The 22,304-nt window shown below is 36.5% G+C and overlaps 1 protein-coding gene and 1 long non-coding RNA gene across 14 annotated transcripts in view; one reads left to right on the top strand and one right to left on the bottom strand.

The window, feature by feature from the left end:
- Positions 1 to 12,759, top strand: part of LOC139764340 (uncharacterized) — a 59,572-nt gene extending 46,813 nt beyond the window's left edge. For both annotated transcript variants that reach the window (XR_011716345.1, XR_011716346.1), the window contains exons 4-5: positions 11,284 to 11,641; positions 12,605 to 12,759. This is a non-coding gene — a long non-coding RNA (uncharacterized lncRNA). The remainder of the gene's footprint in view (positions 1 to 11,283; positions 11,642 to 12,604) is intronic.
- nolo (no long nerve cord) overlaps positions 1 to 22,304 on the bottom strand; it is a 372,128-nt gene that overhangs the window by 37,541 nt on the left and 312,283 nt on the right. For all 12 annotated transcript variants that reach the window (XM_071690856.1, XM_071690859.1, XM_071690862.1 and 9 more), the window contains 2 exons: positions 12,597 to 12,795; positions 213 to 365 (listed from right to left, as the gene is read on the bottom strand). In XM_071690856.1, coding sequence (XP_071546957.1) covers positions 213 to 365; positions 12,597 to 12,795 — 352 coding nt within the window. The remainder of the gene's footprint in view (positions 1 to 212; positions 366 to 12,596; positions 12,796 to 22,304) is intronic.

Raw genomic sequence — 22,304 nt, 5'->3', positions numbered from 1 at the left:
AAATTCTCCTTGTTATAGAGCATGTTTGTTTCTGCAAGTTTTACAGTGAGTAGCAATCACTTGGGTAGTAATAAACAGACATTCTATACCTCTTTTTCACTATCTTCAAAATCTGCAATGTTCTCTCTAGGATACTAACAAACCTTAACTCTCTGATGATCTTACTGTCTACACTATGTGCTCTTATACTATATGGAGATCAAGAAACTGACCATAGGCATGGTAAGTGCCAGTAGTATCCTCATGTGTGTGAAGACTAACTTCATTGGCCAGGCTACCAGATGGGGGGTGAAGCTCCTCTGATGATGAGTAACTTGAGGGTAATGGTTCCACCACAAGTGTTATATTGGCCTCAGATTTGTTTGCTGAAGTAAAGAAATGGAGTAAATAAAATTTTTGCTATCAGAAAACATCAACATAACATTTTTACATGCAAGCAGCTTCTTCTCCTGCCTTAATGAGGTAGCATCAGGAACCCATGAACAACTGCCCTTCATTTACATACAACCAACCTCTAACTGTCTTGTATAATGCACCAAAACCAGATCCCTCCATCCACAGTGAAACCTGTCTTTTTTTTCATGGTTTACTCTGACCTTTTCTTATGTGAGTGGTTGAAAGCTTATCCTTAATAATCAAGAGGACCACTAAAGTGCAAACAGTCATCTTTATGTTCAATCCTTTTTTCATGAACTGACTTCTCTGAAAAATATTTTCTGTCACCACAGCTGTAATGTTGCATATGTGTTCACAATTTCTCAGCATTCAAACCACTATGGATAAATGTATCTTATACCATATATCAGAAGAGAACTTTCACCACCGACAAATTCTTTAAACAAAATTTACATCAGTTATTATGCACCGCACAATTTCTTTGTAAAATGGTACTAATGAGATAAGCACTCCAGATGGAGTAAGATAAATACATCCATTCACGTACTGTAATGTATAATACACCAAAACTAGCATCTACCATCCACAACAAAGACCCATGCTTAACTCATTAGCCCAGGCAGCATGTCATTCCCTATATACAAAAATCCAATTCATTCCATCTCGTACTCACCTCCCACAATTCTGAATGTTCAGGCAATGATACCCCCAAGACCTTCCCCACTTTATCCCTCCATGTCTGAAATGTAGGACCCATTTTATGGACCCTCCACAGTACTAAGGAAGGCAGTCATGTCCACAGTCTTTGACTTCTGATAATGAAAAGTATCGATTCTGAAAGTCTGTCTGGGTAAAGTCAATGCACAGCAGTTGAGATGTTTGGCATCTAAAGTGAGTTTGTTGTATCTTGGGTATAAGGGGTTTTTTGATGAAATGAATCAGTGCCTGTTATGTTGAAGATTGGGTGGTGTCAAGAGTGCTGAAGAGCAACTGTGATTCATGTATTTCTGGAAAATGCAGTTTCATATGAATGTTTAATGAATGGTGGTTGATATTGGGTTGGAGATATGGCTGTTTAGTTTTTCTTGTTGTTTTGGTGTAAAAGTGTTTTGTCAAGGTGGTGATTGCTGGGAGTTGATGGATCTTTGAGTACAGTTGGCTGATGTGTGAGGCAGGATGAAAATTTTATTTCTATGCAAAGGTTGGTTGGTAGTTATCAAGTGGATTGGATGGGAGTGGGCCAATGCTTTCGTACAGAACTGAATGCCAGACATGTTGAGTTGGGGCTGCAATAAAAGTACATCTGTTACGTTGTGCAGGAGATCATGTTTGTTAAGCAGCCAGAGATAGTTTTGAGAACTCTATTTTAGAGGGTTTATGGTTTCATGTTTGCATTTAATAAAATTGAAGAATAGGTTGACAAGGCATAATTCTGAGTGGAACAAATATTATCATCTGTAGAGAATAAGTTTATCTTTAATCATTTATAAACCTTCCAATTCACTAAGCTTTTCCAGCTTCAAAATTTTTTAAAGCAAACAGCTATTCTATATTACTTGAGGCTTCTTAGCTTTTCTGATATTGGCTGCTTATTCTAAATTATCCTTTTCGTTAAAGAATATGTTAATCTCATTATTGATCTGCCTTTTCATATTCTAACCTTTTCGAAAGTTCATGGAGACACTTAATATGTATGCTGCATTTATGTACATTGCTTTACATGTTGGTTGATTTCAGCATTTTACTTCAGCCTTTGGAATGAACTGAAAGCATGTTTTTCTTCACATGTGTTTTCTTCATAATTGTCCTCTTCATTAGTAGAAATGCGTGTATTCCTTTTCTTTTCTTTCATACTTGTGAGATGTTTCCTGCATTAGCGAGGTAGTGTCAGGATCAGATGAAGAAAAGATCTGTTTGTTTACATCCATTCTCTAGCTGTCACAAGTAATGCACCAAAACCATGATCCCTGTATCCTTAACCAGGCACCACAGAGCTTTCCATGGTCCTCCCTAACTGCTTCATAAGCCTACATTCCTTCCATTGACAAAACATCACCTCCTCTTTACTACATCACTCCAATTCACTCTATCCCATGCACACCTTTCACCTTCCCATGCATATAAAATCTTGTTCTATACGTATACATAACATACAGTTTCCTGTACTTACACCACTGTTTGGCAATAAACTACATACCCATATCCCTGTATTTTTTCATACATTCTAGTTTCAAGTCTCCAATAGCAGCACTCAAACCTTTGCTAATATATAAAGTTATTTATTTATTAATTTATTATACTTTGTTGCTGTTTCCCGCATTAGCGAGGTAGTGCAAGGGAACAGATGGAAGAATGGCCCAACCCACCCACATACACTTGCATATACATAAACACCCACACATGCACGTATACATACCTATACATTTCAACGTATACATACATATACATACAAAGACATATATTCACATGTACATATTAATACTTACTGCCTTCATCCATTCCCATCACTACCACGCCACACATGAACTGGCACCCACCTCCCCGCCACGCACGCGAGGTAACACTAGGAAAAGACTGCAAAGGCCACATTCGGTCACACTCAGTCTGTAGCTGTCATGTGTAATGCACCGAAACCACAGCTGCCTTTCCACATCCAGGCCCCACAAAAGTTTCCTAATATATTCTATTTTTATAATATTATCTGTCAAAAGTTCTAAGTATGTTTATTCATGCAAAATCTTTCACCAGATATTTTTCACTACTACTACTACACCAAATTTTGAGTTAGCCTCAGAATAATGCTAAAGTCATTAATTTAAAAATCCCACTTAATGATTTGTTTATTAAGTAAAGGAAGAGGTTATCATATGCTTGCATAAAGAAATAGGCATGTGAAAAGAGTTAGCATTAAGAAGTATACACTAGGGGGAAATCTGAAGGGTGTGAAAAGAAAAACTGTATATTCAAAGCATATTATGAATTAGAAGAAGTTTTTTAATCTTAAGATTTAGCAGTGCTTACCAATGTAAAAGAGACCATGGGGGGAACTTTTGAGTATAGACCTTAAAATTACATAAAAATGAAAATAAATGCCACTCCCCCCAAAAAAAATCTTCCAAGGGCAACCAAGGCTGTCTGATTTTGCTTGTCAATAAATTGTGTAACTTAAAACTGCTTACATCATAAACATCAACACAATGTGATCTTAATCTTTACATTGTTTCTTAGATTTTACTATTACCCACTGACAATAATGAACACAGTCAAGAAAGAGGCAATACTTCCAAAGAAAACAGTGCAGTACATCTCATGCACATCCATAATAATATTTTGTCATAATGGCTTATAGCATGATGAGAGAGAAAATAAAAAGATACCGAAAACAGTCCATAAAATCTTTTTATACCAGAACTGAGATGGAAGTAAAAAAAAAAAAAAAAAAAAAAAAAAAAAAAGGACTACTGCATACTAACACATCATGAAAACTGACATTGACTGCCAATTATAAATTGAATTCATATGTCTACCATGTGCAGAGTGACTGGGTATAAAAACCTAGTTATAAAGGGGACCACCTCACAAACAAGTATTGTTTGTGTGTGTATGAATTTCATATAAGGTGTGTACTGTATAAACAAACATGTTAGCCCCAAGAAGAGAAACAAATATGGAGAGGGGAAGTATAAGTTTTACATTTCAACATATACATACATATAAATACACAGACATTAATATCCACATGTACATATTAATACTTACTGCCTTCATCAATTTCCCCGTCACTACCCCACCACACATGAACTGGCACCCACCTCCCCACCATGCCTGCGAGGTAGCACTAAGAAAAGACAGAAAATTTATGGACTGTTCTAGGTATCTTTACATTTTCTCTCTCATCATGCTATAAGCCATTATGACAAAATGTTATTATGGATGTGCATGAGATGTACTGCACTGTTTTCTTTGGAAGTATTGCCTCTTTCTTGTTTGTCTTCATTATTGCCAGAGGGTAATAGTAAAATCTGAGAAACAATGTAAAGATTAAGATCACATTGTGTTGATGTTCATGATGTAAGCAGTTATACATTACACAAAATATTGACATGCAAAATCAGACAACTTGGTTGCACGTGGAAGAATTTTTTTGGGAGGCATTTATTTTCATTCTTATATAGTTTTAAGGTCTATACTCAAAAGTTCCTCTGTGGTCTCTTTTACATTTGTAAGCACCGCTAAATCTTAAGATTAAAACCCTTCATCCATTTCACAATATGCTTTAAATATAGTTTTTCTTTTCACGCCCTTCAGATTTCCCCTCTGGTGTATACTTCTTAATGCTTACTCTTTTCACATCCTATTTCTTAATACAGGCATATGATAACCTCTTCCCTTATTAAATAAAGAAATCATTAAGTGGGATGTTTTAAATTAATGACTTCAGCATGATTCTGAGGCCAACTTAAAATTTGGTGTTGTAGTAGTGAAAAATATCTGGTGAAAGATTTTGCACGAATAAACATACTCTGAACTTAGGACAGATAACATTAGAAAAATAGAATATATATTAGGAAATTTTTGTGAGGCCTGGATGTGGAAAGGGAGCTGTGGTTTTGGTGCATTACATGTGACAACTAAAAACTGAGTGTGAATGAATGTGGCCTTTCCTGTCTTTTCCTAGTGCTACCTCACGTGCACGGTGGGGAGGGGGCTGCCAGTTCATGTGTGGCGGGTTAGTGATGGGAATGGATGAAGGCAGTAAGAATTAGTATGAACATGTGTATATATGTGTGTGTATGTCTATGTATGTATACGTTGAAATGTATTCCTATTGAGGAAAAATTTATAATTCCCCTCTCCGTATTTGTTAGTCTTCTTGGGGCCAACGTGTTTATTTATACAGTATGCACCTCATATCAAATTCATACACACAGGTGGTTTCCTTTATAAGTAGGTTTTTTATACCAGTCACTGTGCACATGATAGACATATGAATTCAATTCATAATTGGCAGTGAATGTCAGTTTTCATGATGTGTTAGTGTGCAGTAGTCCTTTATTTTTTCACTTCCATCTCAGTTCTGGTATAAAAAATTTTATGGACTGTTCTAGGTATCTTTTTATTTTCGTTCTCATCATGCTACAAGCCATTATGACAAAATATTATTATGGATGTGCATGACATGAACTGCACTGTTTTCTTTGTAAGTATTGCCTCTTTCTTGTTTGTCTTCATTATTGTCAGAGGGTAATAGTAAAATCTGAGAAACAATGTAAAGATTAAGATCACAATGTGTTGATGTTTATGATGTAATTTCTTTATACAAGCATATGATAACCTCTTCCCTTATTAAATAAAGAAATCATTAAGTGGGATGTTTTAAATTAATGACTTTAGCATTCATTATTCTGAGGCCAACTTAAAATTTGGTGTTGTAGTAGTGAAAAATATCTCATGAAAGCTTTTTCATGAATAAACATACTCTGAACTTGGGACAGATAATATTATAAAAATAATTTTTTTTTTTTTTTTTTTTTTTTTGCTTTGTCGCTGTCTCCCGCGTTTGCGAGGTAGCACAAGGAAACACACGAAAGAAATGGCCCAACCCACCCCCATACACATGGATATACATACGTCCACACACAAATATACATACCTACACAGCTTTCCATGGTTTACCCCAGACGCTTCACATGCCCTGATTCAATCCACTGACAGCACGTCAACCCCAGTATACCACATCGATCCAATTCACTCTATTCCTTGCCCTCCTTTCACCCTCCTGCATGTTCAGTCCCCGATCACACAAAATCTTTTTCACTCCATCTTTCCACCTCCAATTTGGTCTCCCACTTCTCCTCGTTCCCTCCACCTCCAACACATATATCCTCTTGGTCAATCTTTCCTCACTCATTCTCTCCATGTGCCCAAACCATTTCAAAACACCCTCTTCTGCTCTCTCAACCACGCTCTTTTTATTTCCACACATCTCTCTTACCCTTACGTTACTTACTCGATCAAACCACCTCACACCACACATTGTCCTCAAACATCTCATTTCCAGCACATCCATCCTCCTGCGCACAACTCTATCCATAGCCCACGCCTCGCAATCATACAACATTGTTGGAACCCCTATTCCTTCAAACATACCCATTTTTGCTTTCCGAGATAATGTTCTTGACTTCCACACATTCTTCAAGGCTCCCAGGATTTTCGCCCCCTCCCCCACCCTATGATCCACTTCCGCTTCCCTGGTTCCATCCGCTGCCAGATCCACTCCCAGATATCTAAAACACTTCAACTTCCTCCAGTTTTTCTCCATTCAAACTTACCCCCCAATTGACTTGACCCTCAACCCTACTGTACCTAATAACCTTGCTCTTATTCACATTTACTCTTAACTTTCTTCTTTCACACACTTTACCAAACTCAGTCATCAGCTTCTGCAGTTTCTCACATGAATCAGCCACCAGCGCTGTATCATCAGCGAACAACAACTGACTCACTTCCCAAGCTCTCTCATCCCCAACAGACTTCATACTAGCCCCTCTTTCCAAAACTCTTGCATTCACCTCCCTAACAACCCCATCCATAAACAAATTAAACAACCATGGAGACATCACACACCCTTGCCGCAAACCTACATTCACTGAGAACCAATCACTTTCCTCTCTTCCTACACGTACACATGCCTTACATCCTCGATAAAAACTTTTCACTGCTTCTAACAACTTGCCTCCCACACCATATATTCTTAATACCTTCCACAGAGCATCTCTATCAACTCTATCATATGCCTTCTCCAGATCCATAAATGCTACATACAAATCCATTTGCTTTTCTAAGTATTTCTCACATACATTCTTCAAAGCAAACACCTGATCCACACATCCTCTACCACTTCTGAAACCACACTGCTCTTCCCCAATCTGATGCTCTGTACATGCCTTCACCCTCTCAATCAATACCCTCCCATATAATTTACCAAAAATGCAGTTGAGTGGGAGATGTATAAAAGAAAGAGACAGGAGGTCAAGAGAAAGGTGCAAGGGGTGAAAAAGAGGGCAAATGAGAGTTGGGGTGAGAGAGTATCATCAAATTTTAGGGAGAATAAAAAGATGTTCTGGAAGGAGGTAAATAAAGTGCGTAAGACAAGGGAGCAAATGGGAACTTCAGTGAAGGGCGCAAATGGGGAGGTGATAACAAGTAGTGGTGATGTGAGAAGGAGATGGAGTGAGTATTTTGAAGGTTTGTTGAATGTGTTTGATGATAGGGTGTTTTGGTCGAGGTGGTGTGCAAAGTGAGAGGGTTAGGGAAAATGATTTGGTAAACAGAGAAGAGGTAGTAAAAGCTTTGCGGAAAATGAAAGCCGGCAAGGCAGCAGGTTTGGATGGTATTGCAGTGGAATTTATTAAAAAAGGGGGTGACTGTATTATTGACTGGTTGGTAAGGTTATTTAATGTATGTATGACTCATGGTGAGGTGCCTGAGGATTGGCGGAATGCGTGCATAGTGCCATTGTACAAAGGCAAAGGGGATAAGAGTGAGTGCTCAAATTACAGAGGTATAAAGATAGAATATATTAGGAAATTTTTGTGGGGCCTGGATGTGGAAAGGGAGCTGTGGTTTCCGTGCATTACACATGACTGCTAAAGACTGAGTGTGAACGAATGAGGCCTTTGCTGTCTTTTATTAGTGCTACCTCGCATGCACGGTGGGGAGGGGGCTGCCAGGTCATGTGTGGTGGGTTAGTGATGGGAATGGATGAAGGTAGTAAGTATTAATATGTACATGTGTATATATGTCTGTGTATGTCTATGTATGTATATGTTGAAATGTATTGCTATTGAGGAAAAATTTATAATTCCCCTCTCCACATTTATTAGTCTTCTTGGGGCCAACGTGTTTATTTATACAGTATGCACCTTATATCAAATTCATACACACACAAACAATATTTTTTTGTGAGGTGGTTCCCTTTATAACTAAGTTTTTATACACAGTCACTGTGCACATGGTAGACATATGAAGTCAATTCATAATTGGCAGTGAATGTCAGTTTTCATGATGTGTTAGTGTGCAGTAGTCCTTTTTTTTCACTTCCATCTCAGTTCTGGTATAAAATATTTTATGGATTGTTCTAGTTGTCTTTTATTTTCTCTCTCATCATGCTATAAGCCATTATGACAAAATATTATTATGGATGTGCATGAGATGAACTGCACTGTTTTCTTTGTAAGTATTGCCTCTTTCTTGTTTGTCTTCATTATTGTCAGAGGGTAATAGTAAAATCTGAGAAACAGTGTAAAGATTAAGATCACAATGTGTTGATGTTTATGATATAAGCGGTTATACGTTACACAATTTATTGACACGCAAATTCAGACAGCCTTGGTTGCACATGGAAGAATTCTTTTGGGGAGAGGCATTTATTTTCATTTTTATATACTTTTAAGGTCTATACTCAAGTTCCTCTGTGGTCTCTTTTACATTGGTAAGCACTGCTAAATCTTAAGATTAAAACCATTCATCCTTTCATGCCTTTAACAATATATTTTAAAAATACAGTTTTTCTTTTCACACCCTTCAGATTTCCCCCCGGTGTATACTTCTTAATGCTTACTCTTTTCACATTCCTATTTCTTTATGGAAGCATATGATAACCTCTTCCCTTACTAAATAAACAAATCATTAAGTGGGATGTTTTAAATTAATGACTTTAGCATTATTCTGAGGCTAACTCAAAATTTGGAGTTGTAGTAGTGAAAAATATCTGGTGAAAGATTTTGCATGAATAAACATACTTTGAACTTGGGACAGATAATATTATAAAAATAGATTATATTAGGAAAGATTTTTATGGGGCCTGGATGTGGAAAGGGAGGTGTGGTTTCGATGCATTACACATGACAGCTAAAGACAGTGTTAACGAATGTGGCCTTTGCTGTCTTTTCCTTGTGCTACCTCATGTGCACGGCAGGGAGGGGGGTGCCAGTTCATATATGGCAGGGTAGTGAAGGGAATGGATGAAGGCAGTAAGTATTAATATGTACATGTGTATATATCTCCGTGTATGTGTATATATGTTTACGATGAAATTTATTGCTATTGACGAAAAATATTTTACTTCCCCTCTCCATATTTGTTTCTTTTCTTAGGGCCAACATGTTTGTTTTATACAGTATACACCTTATATCAAATTTATACACACATAAACAATACTTGTTTGTGAGGTGGTTCCCTTTATAACTAGGTTTTTAAACCCAGTCACTGTGCACATGGTAGACATATGAATTCAATTCATAATCTGCAGGGAATGTAAGTTTTCATGATGTGTTAGGGTGCAGTAGTCTTTTTTTTTTTTTTTACTTCCCTCTCTATTCTGGTATAAAAAATTCTATGGACTGTACTTGGTATAAGCCATTATGACAAAATATTATTATGGATGTGCATGAGACGTACTGCACTGTTTTCTTTGGAAGTATTGCCTCTTTCTTGTTTGTCTTCATTATTGTCCAAGGGCAATAGTAAAATCTGAGAAACAATGTAAAGATTGTGATCACATTGTGTTGATGTTTATGATGTAAGCAGTTTTAAGTTACACGATTTATTGACATGCAAAATCAGACAGCCTTGTTTGTGTGTGTATGAATTTTATATAAGGTGTGTACTGTATAAACAAACACGTTGGCACCAAGAAGACAACAAATATGGAGAGGGAACTATAAATTTTTCCTCAATAGCTTTTCAATGAAAAATACTTAAATTTTTCATTTATTTGAAATGTTAAAGAAAACCTCATGTCAGAGAGTAAGCTGTCACATATAGGCTTTTTCTTTCATGTAAAGGACAATATCTCAATTACTAAAAAATACAAGTTCATAATAATCTTAGTTACTGTTCAGCAGGGAAGGCAGGAGATTTTCAGGAATAAGTCATCCATCAGTTGGCTAAAGCTAAGTTTTGACTTACACATGACACCAAAATTAGAAAAAATATGCTGTATAACATTTAATTACAAAAGCTAAACTTACCATTTCTACAAAGTGCATCAATATTGTATATTGTTAGTACTGTAAGGCATCCAGGTTTTGACCAATTGGTGAGATGAGGTGTGTTTGTTTGCAAATTTTCTGAATTTCGAGGACCTTTGTCACATACAAAAGAAAGAAAACTTTTATGTGTAGAGTTCATAATGTTTATGTACCTGCTCTTATCTTTTTTATTTGTATAAATATAAATGATCAGAATATTTATAGCTATTGATACTACTTAAGACTAAGTAAAAAAAAATAATGTGAAATCATGTAATTTTATAAAGCAAAGCTTACAAATGACAGATTATCCAAAATGGACTACTATGAAACTTACCATGCTAAAATTTGCTACAGTAAGCAAGCTAAGAGGGTTCATTGTCAGATATGTCAAGGTAATGTGCTCTTCATGTGCAAGCTTTTGCGGAATTCTTACACTGTTTTTAATCTAAACAAAAATGGTAGAAATCACTTTGATATTAAAGTAAATGATACATCTGAGCAGAAGGATTGAAATCAAAAGCCTGATGTTACTAGCATCACATTCAATTGACAATTTAAAATTCTGATTCTGAATAAATTTAACCAGTTCCTTAAGCTAATAAGTGCTAATACATGTAGTGCACATGAAGAAAAGAGATGCAGAATAAATCTATACACAATATGATATTGAATAATAAAAAAATATACTTTATGTTGGTATGGGAGGGTGTTAACCGATAGAGGTCAAGCCTTGGATGGCAGCACGGATCTTCACTGTTTATGGTTTTTAATAGACATGATTTCACACATTCCACATATAACTTTTCTGTAAATTTTGTTATACTGAAGTTTTTTCTATTATTATTTTCAGTGACTGATATGAGACAGGCAGATAACCTGCCCTATTCAAGACCATCTTCAATGAAAGAAAAAACTAAAAGAATAAGAAAGCAGAAATTAAATCAGGGCTCTACAAGTAACTCTAATAGGGAGAATGATCATTTGAAGAAAGACACATGAAGGAAGAGTTGCCAGTCTTCACACAAAAGCTGTAGGAAGGAAGCAGCAGCTGAATGTCTGGCATGGTCCAAACCATGGGAGTAGGGATACTGTATACAGCTACAAGGACAAAGAGAAGCAGCATCACTGCATACAGAAAGGGAAGACTGAAGGGAGGTGATGCCATGAGAATTAAGAGAGAGGTAGAGGATGAGCCTCGCCAGATTCACGTGAGTATTCTATACTTGGATGAATAAAACCCCAGTAGATATGAAACAGCTGTTATACGCAGAAAAATAATTACATAATTATACAACACTCAGTTTTTGGGAATCAAGCTTTGTTATGTTGATTATGTAGGGTTTTCATGGCAGAGTGGAGGACATGGTTATGTCCAGCATGTTCATATTTTAACATGGTTGAATTGCAGTGTTTTGAAATTTAACATAAGTAAATCAATATTTCTTAGAAAGAAATGTAGGAAGAAACAGCATTTTAGAGACAAGACATAATGTAATGTAAATGAAATTCAGATATCTTTTCTTCAAAAAATATTAGTAATAATACAAGAGAAATAGTTTCTTTTAGTGTATAACTGACTACAATGATTTTATATGAATAATAATTATGTAGATTATTAGGTTCATCACATCTGTGGATAATTTACTACCACCAGCCATGAAAGTGTCACAGCACAATGAAAGGGTTAAATGCATTAATACTGTAGTATATTACTCTTCCAGTAACAATCATAGCCAACAATCAGCATTGGTAGCATTAATACAAAGTAATTAAATCATAAAATGAGATGAGCTCCACTATTAACCTTGATGGTGGTGTAAAAGCCCAGGAACACTTCATAATGAAATAATGTAATACTTTACATTATAGCATCAAACTTAAATTGTTCTAAGTTAAACCAGATATGTATTTCTCATTTTCAGGAATATATTGTAAGAAGGAAGCACGATAAATTTTGCCCTATATCTACAGGGTAACAATCTTTGTTATTTTTGTCAGTTCATCATATATCATATGCAATGCAACCATTCTTAAAATTTTCCCTTCAGTACTACGGACAACTATCCAAGGGTTTGGACTTCACAGTTTTTTCAGAAAGTTTTTTTTCTAGACTTCCATCAATCTCCTCTAATAATATAAACATGAGTAACTCTTTTCATTTACCTTTACAGATATATACTCCAGCATGTGGATACTGCACTTCCTTGATCTTAAGAACACCCCTTGTGGTTGTTCTGATGGGGCCTCTCCTCCCCACCTGGCGACCTTCAAACCACCAAGTGATCTTCGAGCGATCAAAGCGTCGTACAGGACACTTAATCTTTAATTTTACGCCTCGAAATACTGTAGCCTTCCCACCAACCTGTCTCATAAAGATAAATGAGCTTAGACAACAGTTATGACATATAACAAAAAAGAAAAAAAAGTAAATTCACCATTAAAACCAAATGGAAGGCTATTGTCTCCTGAAATTTATAATGTGAAATTGCATATTGTAGTAATAAGAATCCATACTTTTAACAAGCATGATTCACCCCTCTTTTCATACACACACACACACATTATATATATATATATATATATATATATATATATATATATATATATATATATATATATATATATAGATGTTTTGGAAAGGATCACAATTTTGCGTGTGATCAAGCATATTCCTATGAGTCCATGGGGAAAATGAACACAATAAGTTCCCAAGTGCATTTTCATGTAATAATCACATCATCAGGGGAGATACGAGAGAAATATAACAGTTAGTTGACATACAATGAAGACATAGCTAGGACGCCATTTGGTAAAGATGCGATTGTCCAAGACAGACAACGAGCGTATTATAAACTTATTATGTGGACAAGAAGGTGAATTGTTTACAAATTTTATCAACAATAAAGTTATCCAATTTGTATAGACCATCACTAATATTAAAGTCATAATTCTTTGTGTATTTAATGATAGAAGATTCAATATTTCTCGTGGTAATAGAGTTAGAGTCGATAACTGAGATGGCATTACTCCAGTCAATACAATGATCATAGTTTTTGACGTGATTAAACAAGGCATTTGTTTCTTGTCCCGTTATTATACTATATTTGTGTTGCTCAAGGCTAACAGAAAGATCCTTACCAGTCTGCCCATCATAAAACTTATCTTAATTTCTACATGGCACTTTATAGATGCTCCCATGAAAATTTTCTGGTGAATTCCTGATTAAGATAGTCTTTATAGTATTATTGTTGCTGAAGGCAACATTTACATTAAAGGATTTAAGCAACACGGGAACTAAAGTAAAATTATTATTAAAAGAGAGAACAAAAAGATTCTTGGTGTCAGTGGGAGGTTTGGGCTCAACTCTGTAAAATGATTGCTAATTTAAGGGATTTGTCACTGAAAGATCTAGGGTACTTTAACTTAGATCCAATGGAGTATATTTTCTCAAACTCATCGTCGATATACTCTGGACTGCAAATACTTAATGCCCTAAGGAACATAGATTGAGATGATGATGATTTAACTCTTGTCATGTTGATATGAGTGATAATGGATATATGAGCATACATTGGTAGGTTTTCTGTATATGCTAAACTTAAACTTGCTTCCTTGCCTATGGATCATGCAATCTAAAAATGGTAACATACCATTATTTTCGCTTTCTACGGTAAATTTGATGGAAGGTACTAAATTGTTAAGTACGGGGAGAAATATATGTAAATTTTTATTTGTTGGCCAAACACAAAGAACATCATCTACATACCTAAACCAAATTGCATTAAAAGGTAAGATATTCTTTATTAATTTAGTTTCAGAAAATTCCATATAAAGATTACTTAGGTGAAAGAGGGTTACCCATTGCCATACCAAATTTTTGAGCATAGTAATCTCCATTGAAGTGAAATACACAGTCTTTTATACACAATTCTATCAGTTAAATGAAAACATACTTTGAAACAGGTAACTGAATATCATCCAAGACATCAAATGAATATTCTAAAAGGTCATCAACTCGAACTTTTGTGAAAAGTGAGGAAACATCAAAGCTAACAAGTTTGAAATCAAAATTAACCTTGATATTGTTAAGCTTGTTAACTAAATCCACATTGTTCATGATGTTAGAATTTGATATCTTACCCACTAAAGGGCTTAATAAAGAAACTAACCTTTTTGACAATTTATATGTGATGGAGCCTACTGAACTCACTATAAGGTCTTGCTTGAAAATTTTGTTTATGTGTTTCGATAAGTCCATACATACATATATGGCAATGAAGGGGACAAAGATGACAAACTTTTGATAGGAGATCCATTACCTTTCAACAACAATTTCAGTTTTTTATTGAAATGGGAATTTACTGCTTCTAGGGGATTCTTACTGAGTTTAGAATATGTTGTGTCATCATTTAAAAGATCATTCATTTTAGATAAATAATTATTTTCTCCATAATCACAACAGTGTTAGCTTTATCTGCTTTAGTAAAATGTATATCATTGTCTTTTTTTAAGGTGTTAATAGCTCTTATAAATCTTTTAAGGCAATTAGATTCCACTGGTTTTGACAAACTGGTATACAGATATTAATTTCATGATTAGTTAGATTATTGTATTTCTCTAAATTGCAAAAAGACTTTGTGACATCAACACAGCTAGCTTCCCTGTTAGAACACACAAAACTTAATCCATACCCTAAGGCACTCAAGGAATCCTTATCTAGTTTATTGGTCAGGTTTATCACAAAAGAAGGGTTTGTGTTCTTAGTCTAGTTGCTGTTTTTAATAAGGTGGTCCAACTTACAATTTAGCTTCATTTGCAGCCTATTGCATTCATTCCTTGATCTATTATAGCAATAGTCCCACATCCTGTTCTTCCGATATGTTGGTATAGCCATTTGAAAGGCACGTTTCCTCTCTTTTGTAATATGAAAAGCCTCCTCCATTTCAATCTTCTTTAATTCAATATATTTCTTTAAAATGATGTTTTTTTTATTGGTCAAATGGCCGGCCAGACAGCTGCAACAATCGCTGGGGTAGGACAGATCTTGGCATCACTTGTTCATCAAGGCTTTTTCTAAGGAATCCTAATTGTAACTTCAGTTGATGGGCCTTGATTAATGATTTGGAGAAAGCAGTAACAAAAGGAGAAAGTCCTGGACAGCTTGTAGAGAAGTAATAGAAGAGCCGTGTGGAATCCATGTGGAATATACTTGATCACATGCAAAATTGAGATCCTTTCCAACTGGATTCCACACAGCTCTTCTATTACTTCACTACAAGCTGTCCTGGACTTTCTCCTTTTGTTACTGCTTTCTCCAAATCATTAATCAAGGCCCATCAACTGAAGTTACAATTAGGATTCCTTAGGAAAAGCCTTGATGAACAAGTGATGCCAAGATCTGTCCTACCCCAGCGATTGTTACAGCTGTCTGGCCAGTCATTTGACCAATAATAAAACATCATTTTAAAGAAATGTATTGAACTGAAGAATGAAATGGAGGAGGCTTTTCGTATTACAAGAGAGAGGAAACGTGCCTTCCAAATGGCTATACCGACATATCGGAAGAACCAGATGTTGGACTATTGCTATAATAGATCAAGGAATGAACGCAATAGGCTACAAATGAAACTAAAATGTAAGCTGGACATTATCAAAACAGCGACTGGACTAAGAACACAAACCCCTCTCGTGATAAACCTGTCCAACAAACAAATAGATAAGGATTCCTTGTGTGCCTTAGGCTATGGATTCAGTTTTGTGAGCTCTAACAGGAAAGCTAGCTGTGTTGATATCACAGAGTCTTTTGGCAATTTAGAGAAATACAGTAATCTAACTGATTGTGAAATTAATATCTGTAAGGGTTTAGTGTATGCCAATTTGTCAAAACCAGTGGAACCTAATTGCCCTAAAAGATTTATAAGAGCTATTAACACCTTAAAAAGACAATGATATACATATTACTAAAGCAGATAAAGCTAACACTGTTGTGATTATGAACAAAAGTAATTATTTATCTAAAAAGAATGATCTTTTAAATGATGACACAACATATTCTAAACTCAGTAAGAATCCCCTAGAAGCAATTACCATTTCAATAAAGAACTGATATTGTTGTTGGAAGGTGATGGTTCTCTTATCAAAAGTTTGTCATCTTTGTCCCCTTCATTGCCATATATGTATGGACTTATTAAAACACATAAACAAAATTTTCCAGCAAAACCTAGAGTGAGTTCAGTAGGCTCCATCACATATAAATTGTCAAAAAAGGTTAGTTTCTTTATTAAGCCCTTTAGTGGGTAAGATATCAAATTCTATATTATAAGAAAAATGTAGATTTAGTTAACAATTAGTTAACAAGCTTAACAATATCAATGTTAATTTTGACTTCAAACTTGTTGGCTTTGATGTTTCCTCACTTTACACACAAATTCGAGTTGATGACATTTTAGAATATTTATTTGTCTTGGATGATATTCAGTTACCTGTTTCAAAGTTTGTTTTCACTGAACTGATAAAATTGTGTATAAAAGACTGTGTATTTCAATTCAACGGAGATTATCATGCTCAAAAATTTGGTATGGCAATGGGTAACCCTCTTTCACCTGTACTAAGTAATCTTTATATGGAATTTTCTGAAACTAAATTAATAAAGAATATCTTACCTTTTAATGCAATTTGGTTTAGGTATGTAGATGATGTTCTTTGTGTTTGGCCAACAAATAAAAATTTACATATATTTCTCCCCTTACTTAACAATTTAGTACCTTCCATCAAATTGACTGTAGAAAATGAAAATAATGGTATGCTACCATTTTTAGATTGCATGATCCATAGGCAAGGAAGCAAGTTTAAGTTTAGCATATACAGAAAACCTACCAATGTATGCTCATATATCCATTATCACTCATATCAACATGACAAGAGTTAAATCATCATCATTTCAATCTATGTTCCTTAGGGCATTAAGTATTTGCAGTCCAGAGTATATCGACAATGAGTTTGAGAAAATATACTCTATTGGATCTAAGTTAAAGTAACCTAGATCTTTCATTGATAAATCCCATATATTAGCAAAGAAATCATTTTATAGAGTTGAGCCCAAACCTCCCACTGACACCAAGAATCTTTTTGTTCTCTCTTTTAATAATAATTTTACTTTAGTTCCCGTGTTGCTTAAATCCTTTAATGTAAATGTTGCCTTCAGCAACAATAATACTATAAAGACTATCTTAATCAGGAATTCACCAGAAAATTCTCACGGGAGCATCTATAAAGTGCCATGTAGAAATTAAGGTAAGTTTTATGTTGGGCAGACTGGTAAGGATCTTTCTGTTAGCCTTGAGCAACACAAATATAGTATGAGAACAGGACAAGATACAAATGCCTTGTTTAATCACGTTAAAAACTATGATCATTGTATTGACTGAAGTAATGCCATCTCAGTTATAGACTCTAACTCTATTACCACAAGAAATATTGAATCTTCTATTACTACATACACAAAGAATTATAATCTTAATATTAGTGATGGTCTATACAAATTGGATAACTTTATTGTTGATAAAATTTGTAAACACCTTCTTGACCACATAAGTTTGTGATACGCTCATTGCTTGTCTTGGACAATCGCATGTTTACCAAATGGTGTCCTAGCAACATCTCTTCGTTGTATATCAACTGACATATTTCTCTCTTCTGCCTCCCCTGATGATGTGATTATTACATGAAAGTGCACTTGGGAACTAATCGTGTTTCATTTTCCCCGTGGACTCACACGAATATATTTTTCTTTCATACTATAGCACGGGCATGAGAAAGATCATGAGAGGCAAGTGTTTTGGGAGCAGCTGAGTGTGTTAGCAGTTTTGATGCACGAGACTGGGTTATAGTGATGGGTGATTTGAATGCAAAGGTGAGTAATGTGGCAGTTGAGGGAAGAACTGGTGTACATGGTGTTCAGAGTTGTAAATGGAAATAGTGAAGAGCTTGTAGATGTGTCTGGAAAAGGATTGGTAATTGGGAATACCTGGCTTAAAAAGAGATATACATATGTAAGTGGGAGAGATCGCCAGAAAGCGTTTTTGGATTATGTGTTGATTGATAGGTGCGTGAAAGAGAGACTTTTGGATGTTAATGTGCTAAGAGGTGCAACTAGAGGGATGTCCGATCATTATCTTGTGGATGCGAGGGTGAAGATTTGTAGAGGTTTTCAGAAAAGGAGAGAATATTGGGGTGAAGAGAGTGGTGAAAGTGTGTGTTTGGGAAGATTTGTGTGAGGAAGTACCAGGAGAGACTGAGTGCAGAATGGAAAAAGGTAAGAACAAAGGACATAAGGGTAGTGGGGGAGGAATGGGATGTATTTAAGGGAAGCAGTGATGGCTTGTGCAAAAGATGCTTGTGGCATGAGAAGCATGGGAGGTGGACAGATTAGAAAGGGTAGTGAGTGGTAGGATGAAGAAGTAAGATTATTAGTGAAAGAGAAGAGAGAGGCATTTGGATGATGTTTGCAGGGAAGTAATGCAAATGAGTGGGAGATGTATAAAAGAAAGAGGCAGGAGGTCAAGAGGTGAAAAAGAGGGCAAATGAGAGTTGGGGTGGCAGAGTATCATTGAATTTTAGGGAGAATATAAAGATGTTTTGGAAGGAGGTAAATAAAGTGCATAAGACAAGAGAACAAATGGGATCATTGGTGAAGTGGGCTAATGGGGAGGCAATAACAAGTAGTGGTGATGTGAGAAGGAGATGGAGTCAGTATTTTGCAAGTTTGTTAAATGTTTTAGATAGAGTGGCAGATATATAGGGTGTTTTGGTTGAGGTGGTGTGTGAAGTGAGAGGGATAGGTAGAATGATCTGGTAAAGAGGAGAATTAGTGAAGCTTTGCGGAATATGAAAGCCAGCAGGTTTGGATGGTATTGCAGTGGAATTTATTAAAAAAGGGGTGATTGTGTTGTTGATTGGTTGGTAAGGATATTTATTGTATGTATGGCTCATGGTGAAGTGCCTGAGGATTGGCTGAATGCATGCATAGTGCCATTGTGCAAAGGCAAAGGGGATAAGGTGAGTGTTCAAATTACAGAGGTATAAGTTAGTTGAGTATTCCTGGGAAATTATACGGGAGGGTATTGATTGAGAGGGTGAAGGTATGTACAGAGCATCAGATTGGGGAAGAGTAGTGTGGTTTCAGAAGTGGTAGAGGATGTGTGGATCAGGTGTTTGCTTTGAAGTATGTATGTGAGAAATACTTAGAAAAACAAATGGATTTGTATGTAGCATTTATGGATCTGGAGAAGGCAGTTGATAGAGATGCTCTGTGGAAGGTATTAAGAATATATGGTATGGGAGGCAAGTTGCTAGAAGTAGTGAAAAGTTTTTATCGAGGATGTAAGGCATGTGTACGTGTAGGAAGAGAGGATGGTGATTGGTTCTCAGTGAGTGATGGTTTGCGGCAGGGGTGCATGAAGTCTCCATGGTTGTTTAATTTGTTTATGGATGAGGTTGTTAGGGAGGTGAATGCAAGAGGTTTGGAGAGAGGGCCAAGTATACAGTCTGTTGTGGATGAGAGGGCTTGGGAAGTGAGTCAGTTGTTGTTCGCTGGTGATACAGCACTGGTGGCTGATTCTTGTGAGAAGCTGCAGAAGCTGGTGACTGAGTTTGGTAAAGTGTGTGAAAGAAGAAAGCTGAGAGTAAATGTGAATAAGAGCAAGGTTATTAGGTACAGTAGGGTTGAGGGTCAAGTCAATTGGGAGGTAAGTTTGAATGGAGAAAAACTGGAGGAAGTAAAGTGTTTTAGATATCTGGGAGTGGATTTGGTAGCAGATGGAACCATTTAAGTGGAAGTGAGTCACAGGGTGGGGGAGGGGGCGAAAGTTCTAGGAGCGTTTAAGATGTGTGGAAGTAAAAAACAATACTTCAGAAAGCAAAAATGTGTATGTTTGAAGGAATAGTTGTTCCAACTATGTTATATGGTTGCGAGGCGTGGGCTATAGATAGAGTTGTGCGGAGGAGGATGGATGTGCTGGAAAGGAGATGTTTGAGGACAACATGTGGTGTGGGGTGGTTTGATCAAGTAAGTAATAATAGGGTAAGAGAGATGTGTGGTAATAAAAAGAGTGTGGTTGAGAGAGCAGAAGAGAGTGTTTTGAAATGGTTTGGGCACATGAAGAGAATGAGTGAGAAAAGATTGACAAAGAGGATATATGTGTCAGAGGTGGAGGGAACGAGGAGAAGTGGGAGACCAAATTGGAGGTAGAAGGATGGAGTGAAAAAGATTTTGAGCAATTGGGGCCTAAACATGCAGGAGGGTGAAAGGCATATAAGGAATAGAGTGAACTGGAATAATGTGGTATACCATGGTGGATGTGCTGTCAATGGATTAAACCAGGGAATGTGAAGTGTCTTGGGTAAACCATGGAATGTTTTGTGGGGCCTGGATGTGGAAAGGGAGCTGTGGTTTCGGTGTACTATACATGACAGCTAGAGACTGAGTGTGAACGAATGTGGCCTTTGGTGTCTTTTCCTAGCGCTACCTCATGCACATGCAGGGGAAGAGGGTTGTCATTTCATGTGTGGCGGGGTGGTGATGGGAATGAATAAAGGCAGCAAGTATGAATTAAGCATGTGTGTATGTATCTGTGTATGTATTTATATGTATACATTGAAATGTATAGGTATGTATATGTGCATGCGTGAACGTGTATGTATATACATGTGTATGTGGGTGGGTTGGGCCATTCTTTCGTCTGTTTCCTTGCGCTACCTTGCTACCTGCAGGAGACAGCAACAAAGTATAATAAATAATGAATATAAATATATTATTTTATTATACTTCGTCGCTGTCTCCTGTGTTTGCGAGGCAGCGCAAGGAAACAGACAAAAGAATGGCCCAACCCACCCACATACATATGTATATACATACATGTCCACACATGCACATATACACACCTATACATTTCAATGTATACATATACATACACAGACATATACATATACACACATACATAATTCATACTTGCTGCCTTTATTCATTCTCGTCACCAACCCGCCACACATGGAATGACAACCCTCTTCCCCTGCACATGCGTGAGGTAGTGCTAGGAAAAGATAACAAAGGCCACATTTGTTCAAACTCAGCCACTAGCTGTCATGTATAATGCACCGAAACCACAACTCCTTTTCCACATCCAGGCCCTATAAAACTTTCCATGGTTTACCCCAGATGCTTCACATGCCCTGGTTCAATCCACTGACAGCACATTGACCCTGGTATCCCACATCGTTACAATTCACTCTATTCCTTGCACGCCTTTCACCCTCCTGGATGTTTAGGCCCCGATCACTCAAAATCTTTTTCACTCCATCCTTCCACCTCCAATTTGGTCTCCCACTTCTCCTCATCCCCTTCACCTCTGACACATATATCCTCTTTGTCAATCTTTCCTCACTCATTCTCTCCATGTGCCCAAACCATTTCAAAACACTCTCTTCTCCTCTCTCAACCACACTCTTTTTATTACCACACATCTCTCTTACCCTATTATTACTTACTCGATCAAACCACCTCATACTGCATATTGTCCTCAAACATCTTATTTCCAACACACCCACCCTCCTCTGCACATCCCTATCTATAGCCCACGCCTCGCAACCATATAACATAGTTGGAACCACTATTCCTTCAAACATACACATTTTTGCTTTCTGAGGTATTGTTTTTTACTTCCACACATCTTCAATGCTCCCAGAACTTTCGCCCCCTCCCCCACCCTGTGACTCACTTCCACTTCCATGGTTCCATCAGCTAGCAAATCCACTCCCAGATATCTAAAACACTTCACTTCCTCCAGTTTTTCTCCATTCAAACTTACCTCCCAG

Source organism: Panulirus ornatus, chromosome 49 (genome assembly GCF_036320965.1).
Source record: "Panulirus ornatus isolate Po-2019 chromosome 49, ASM3632096v1, whole genome shotgun sequence".
In the NCBI taxonomy this organism is placed as follows: Eukaryota; Metazoa; Arthropoda; class Malacostraca; order Decapoda; family Palinuridae; genus Panulirus; species Panulirus ornatus.
The sequence above is the reverse complement of the archived record's forward strand: the minus strand, read 5'-3'. Positions and strand labels throughout refer to the sequence as shown.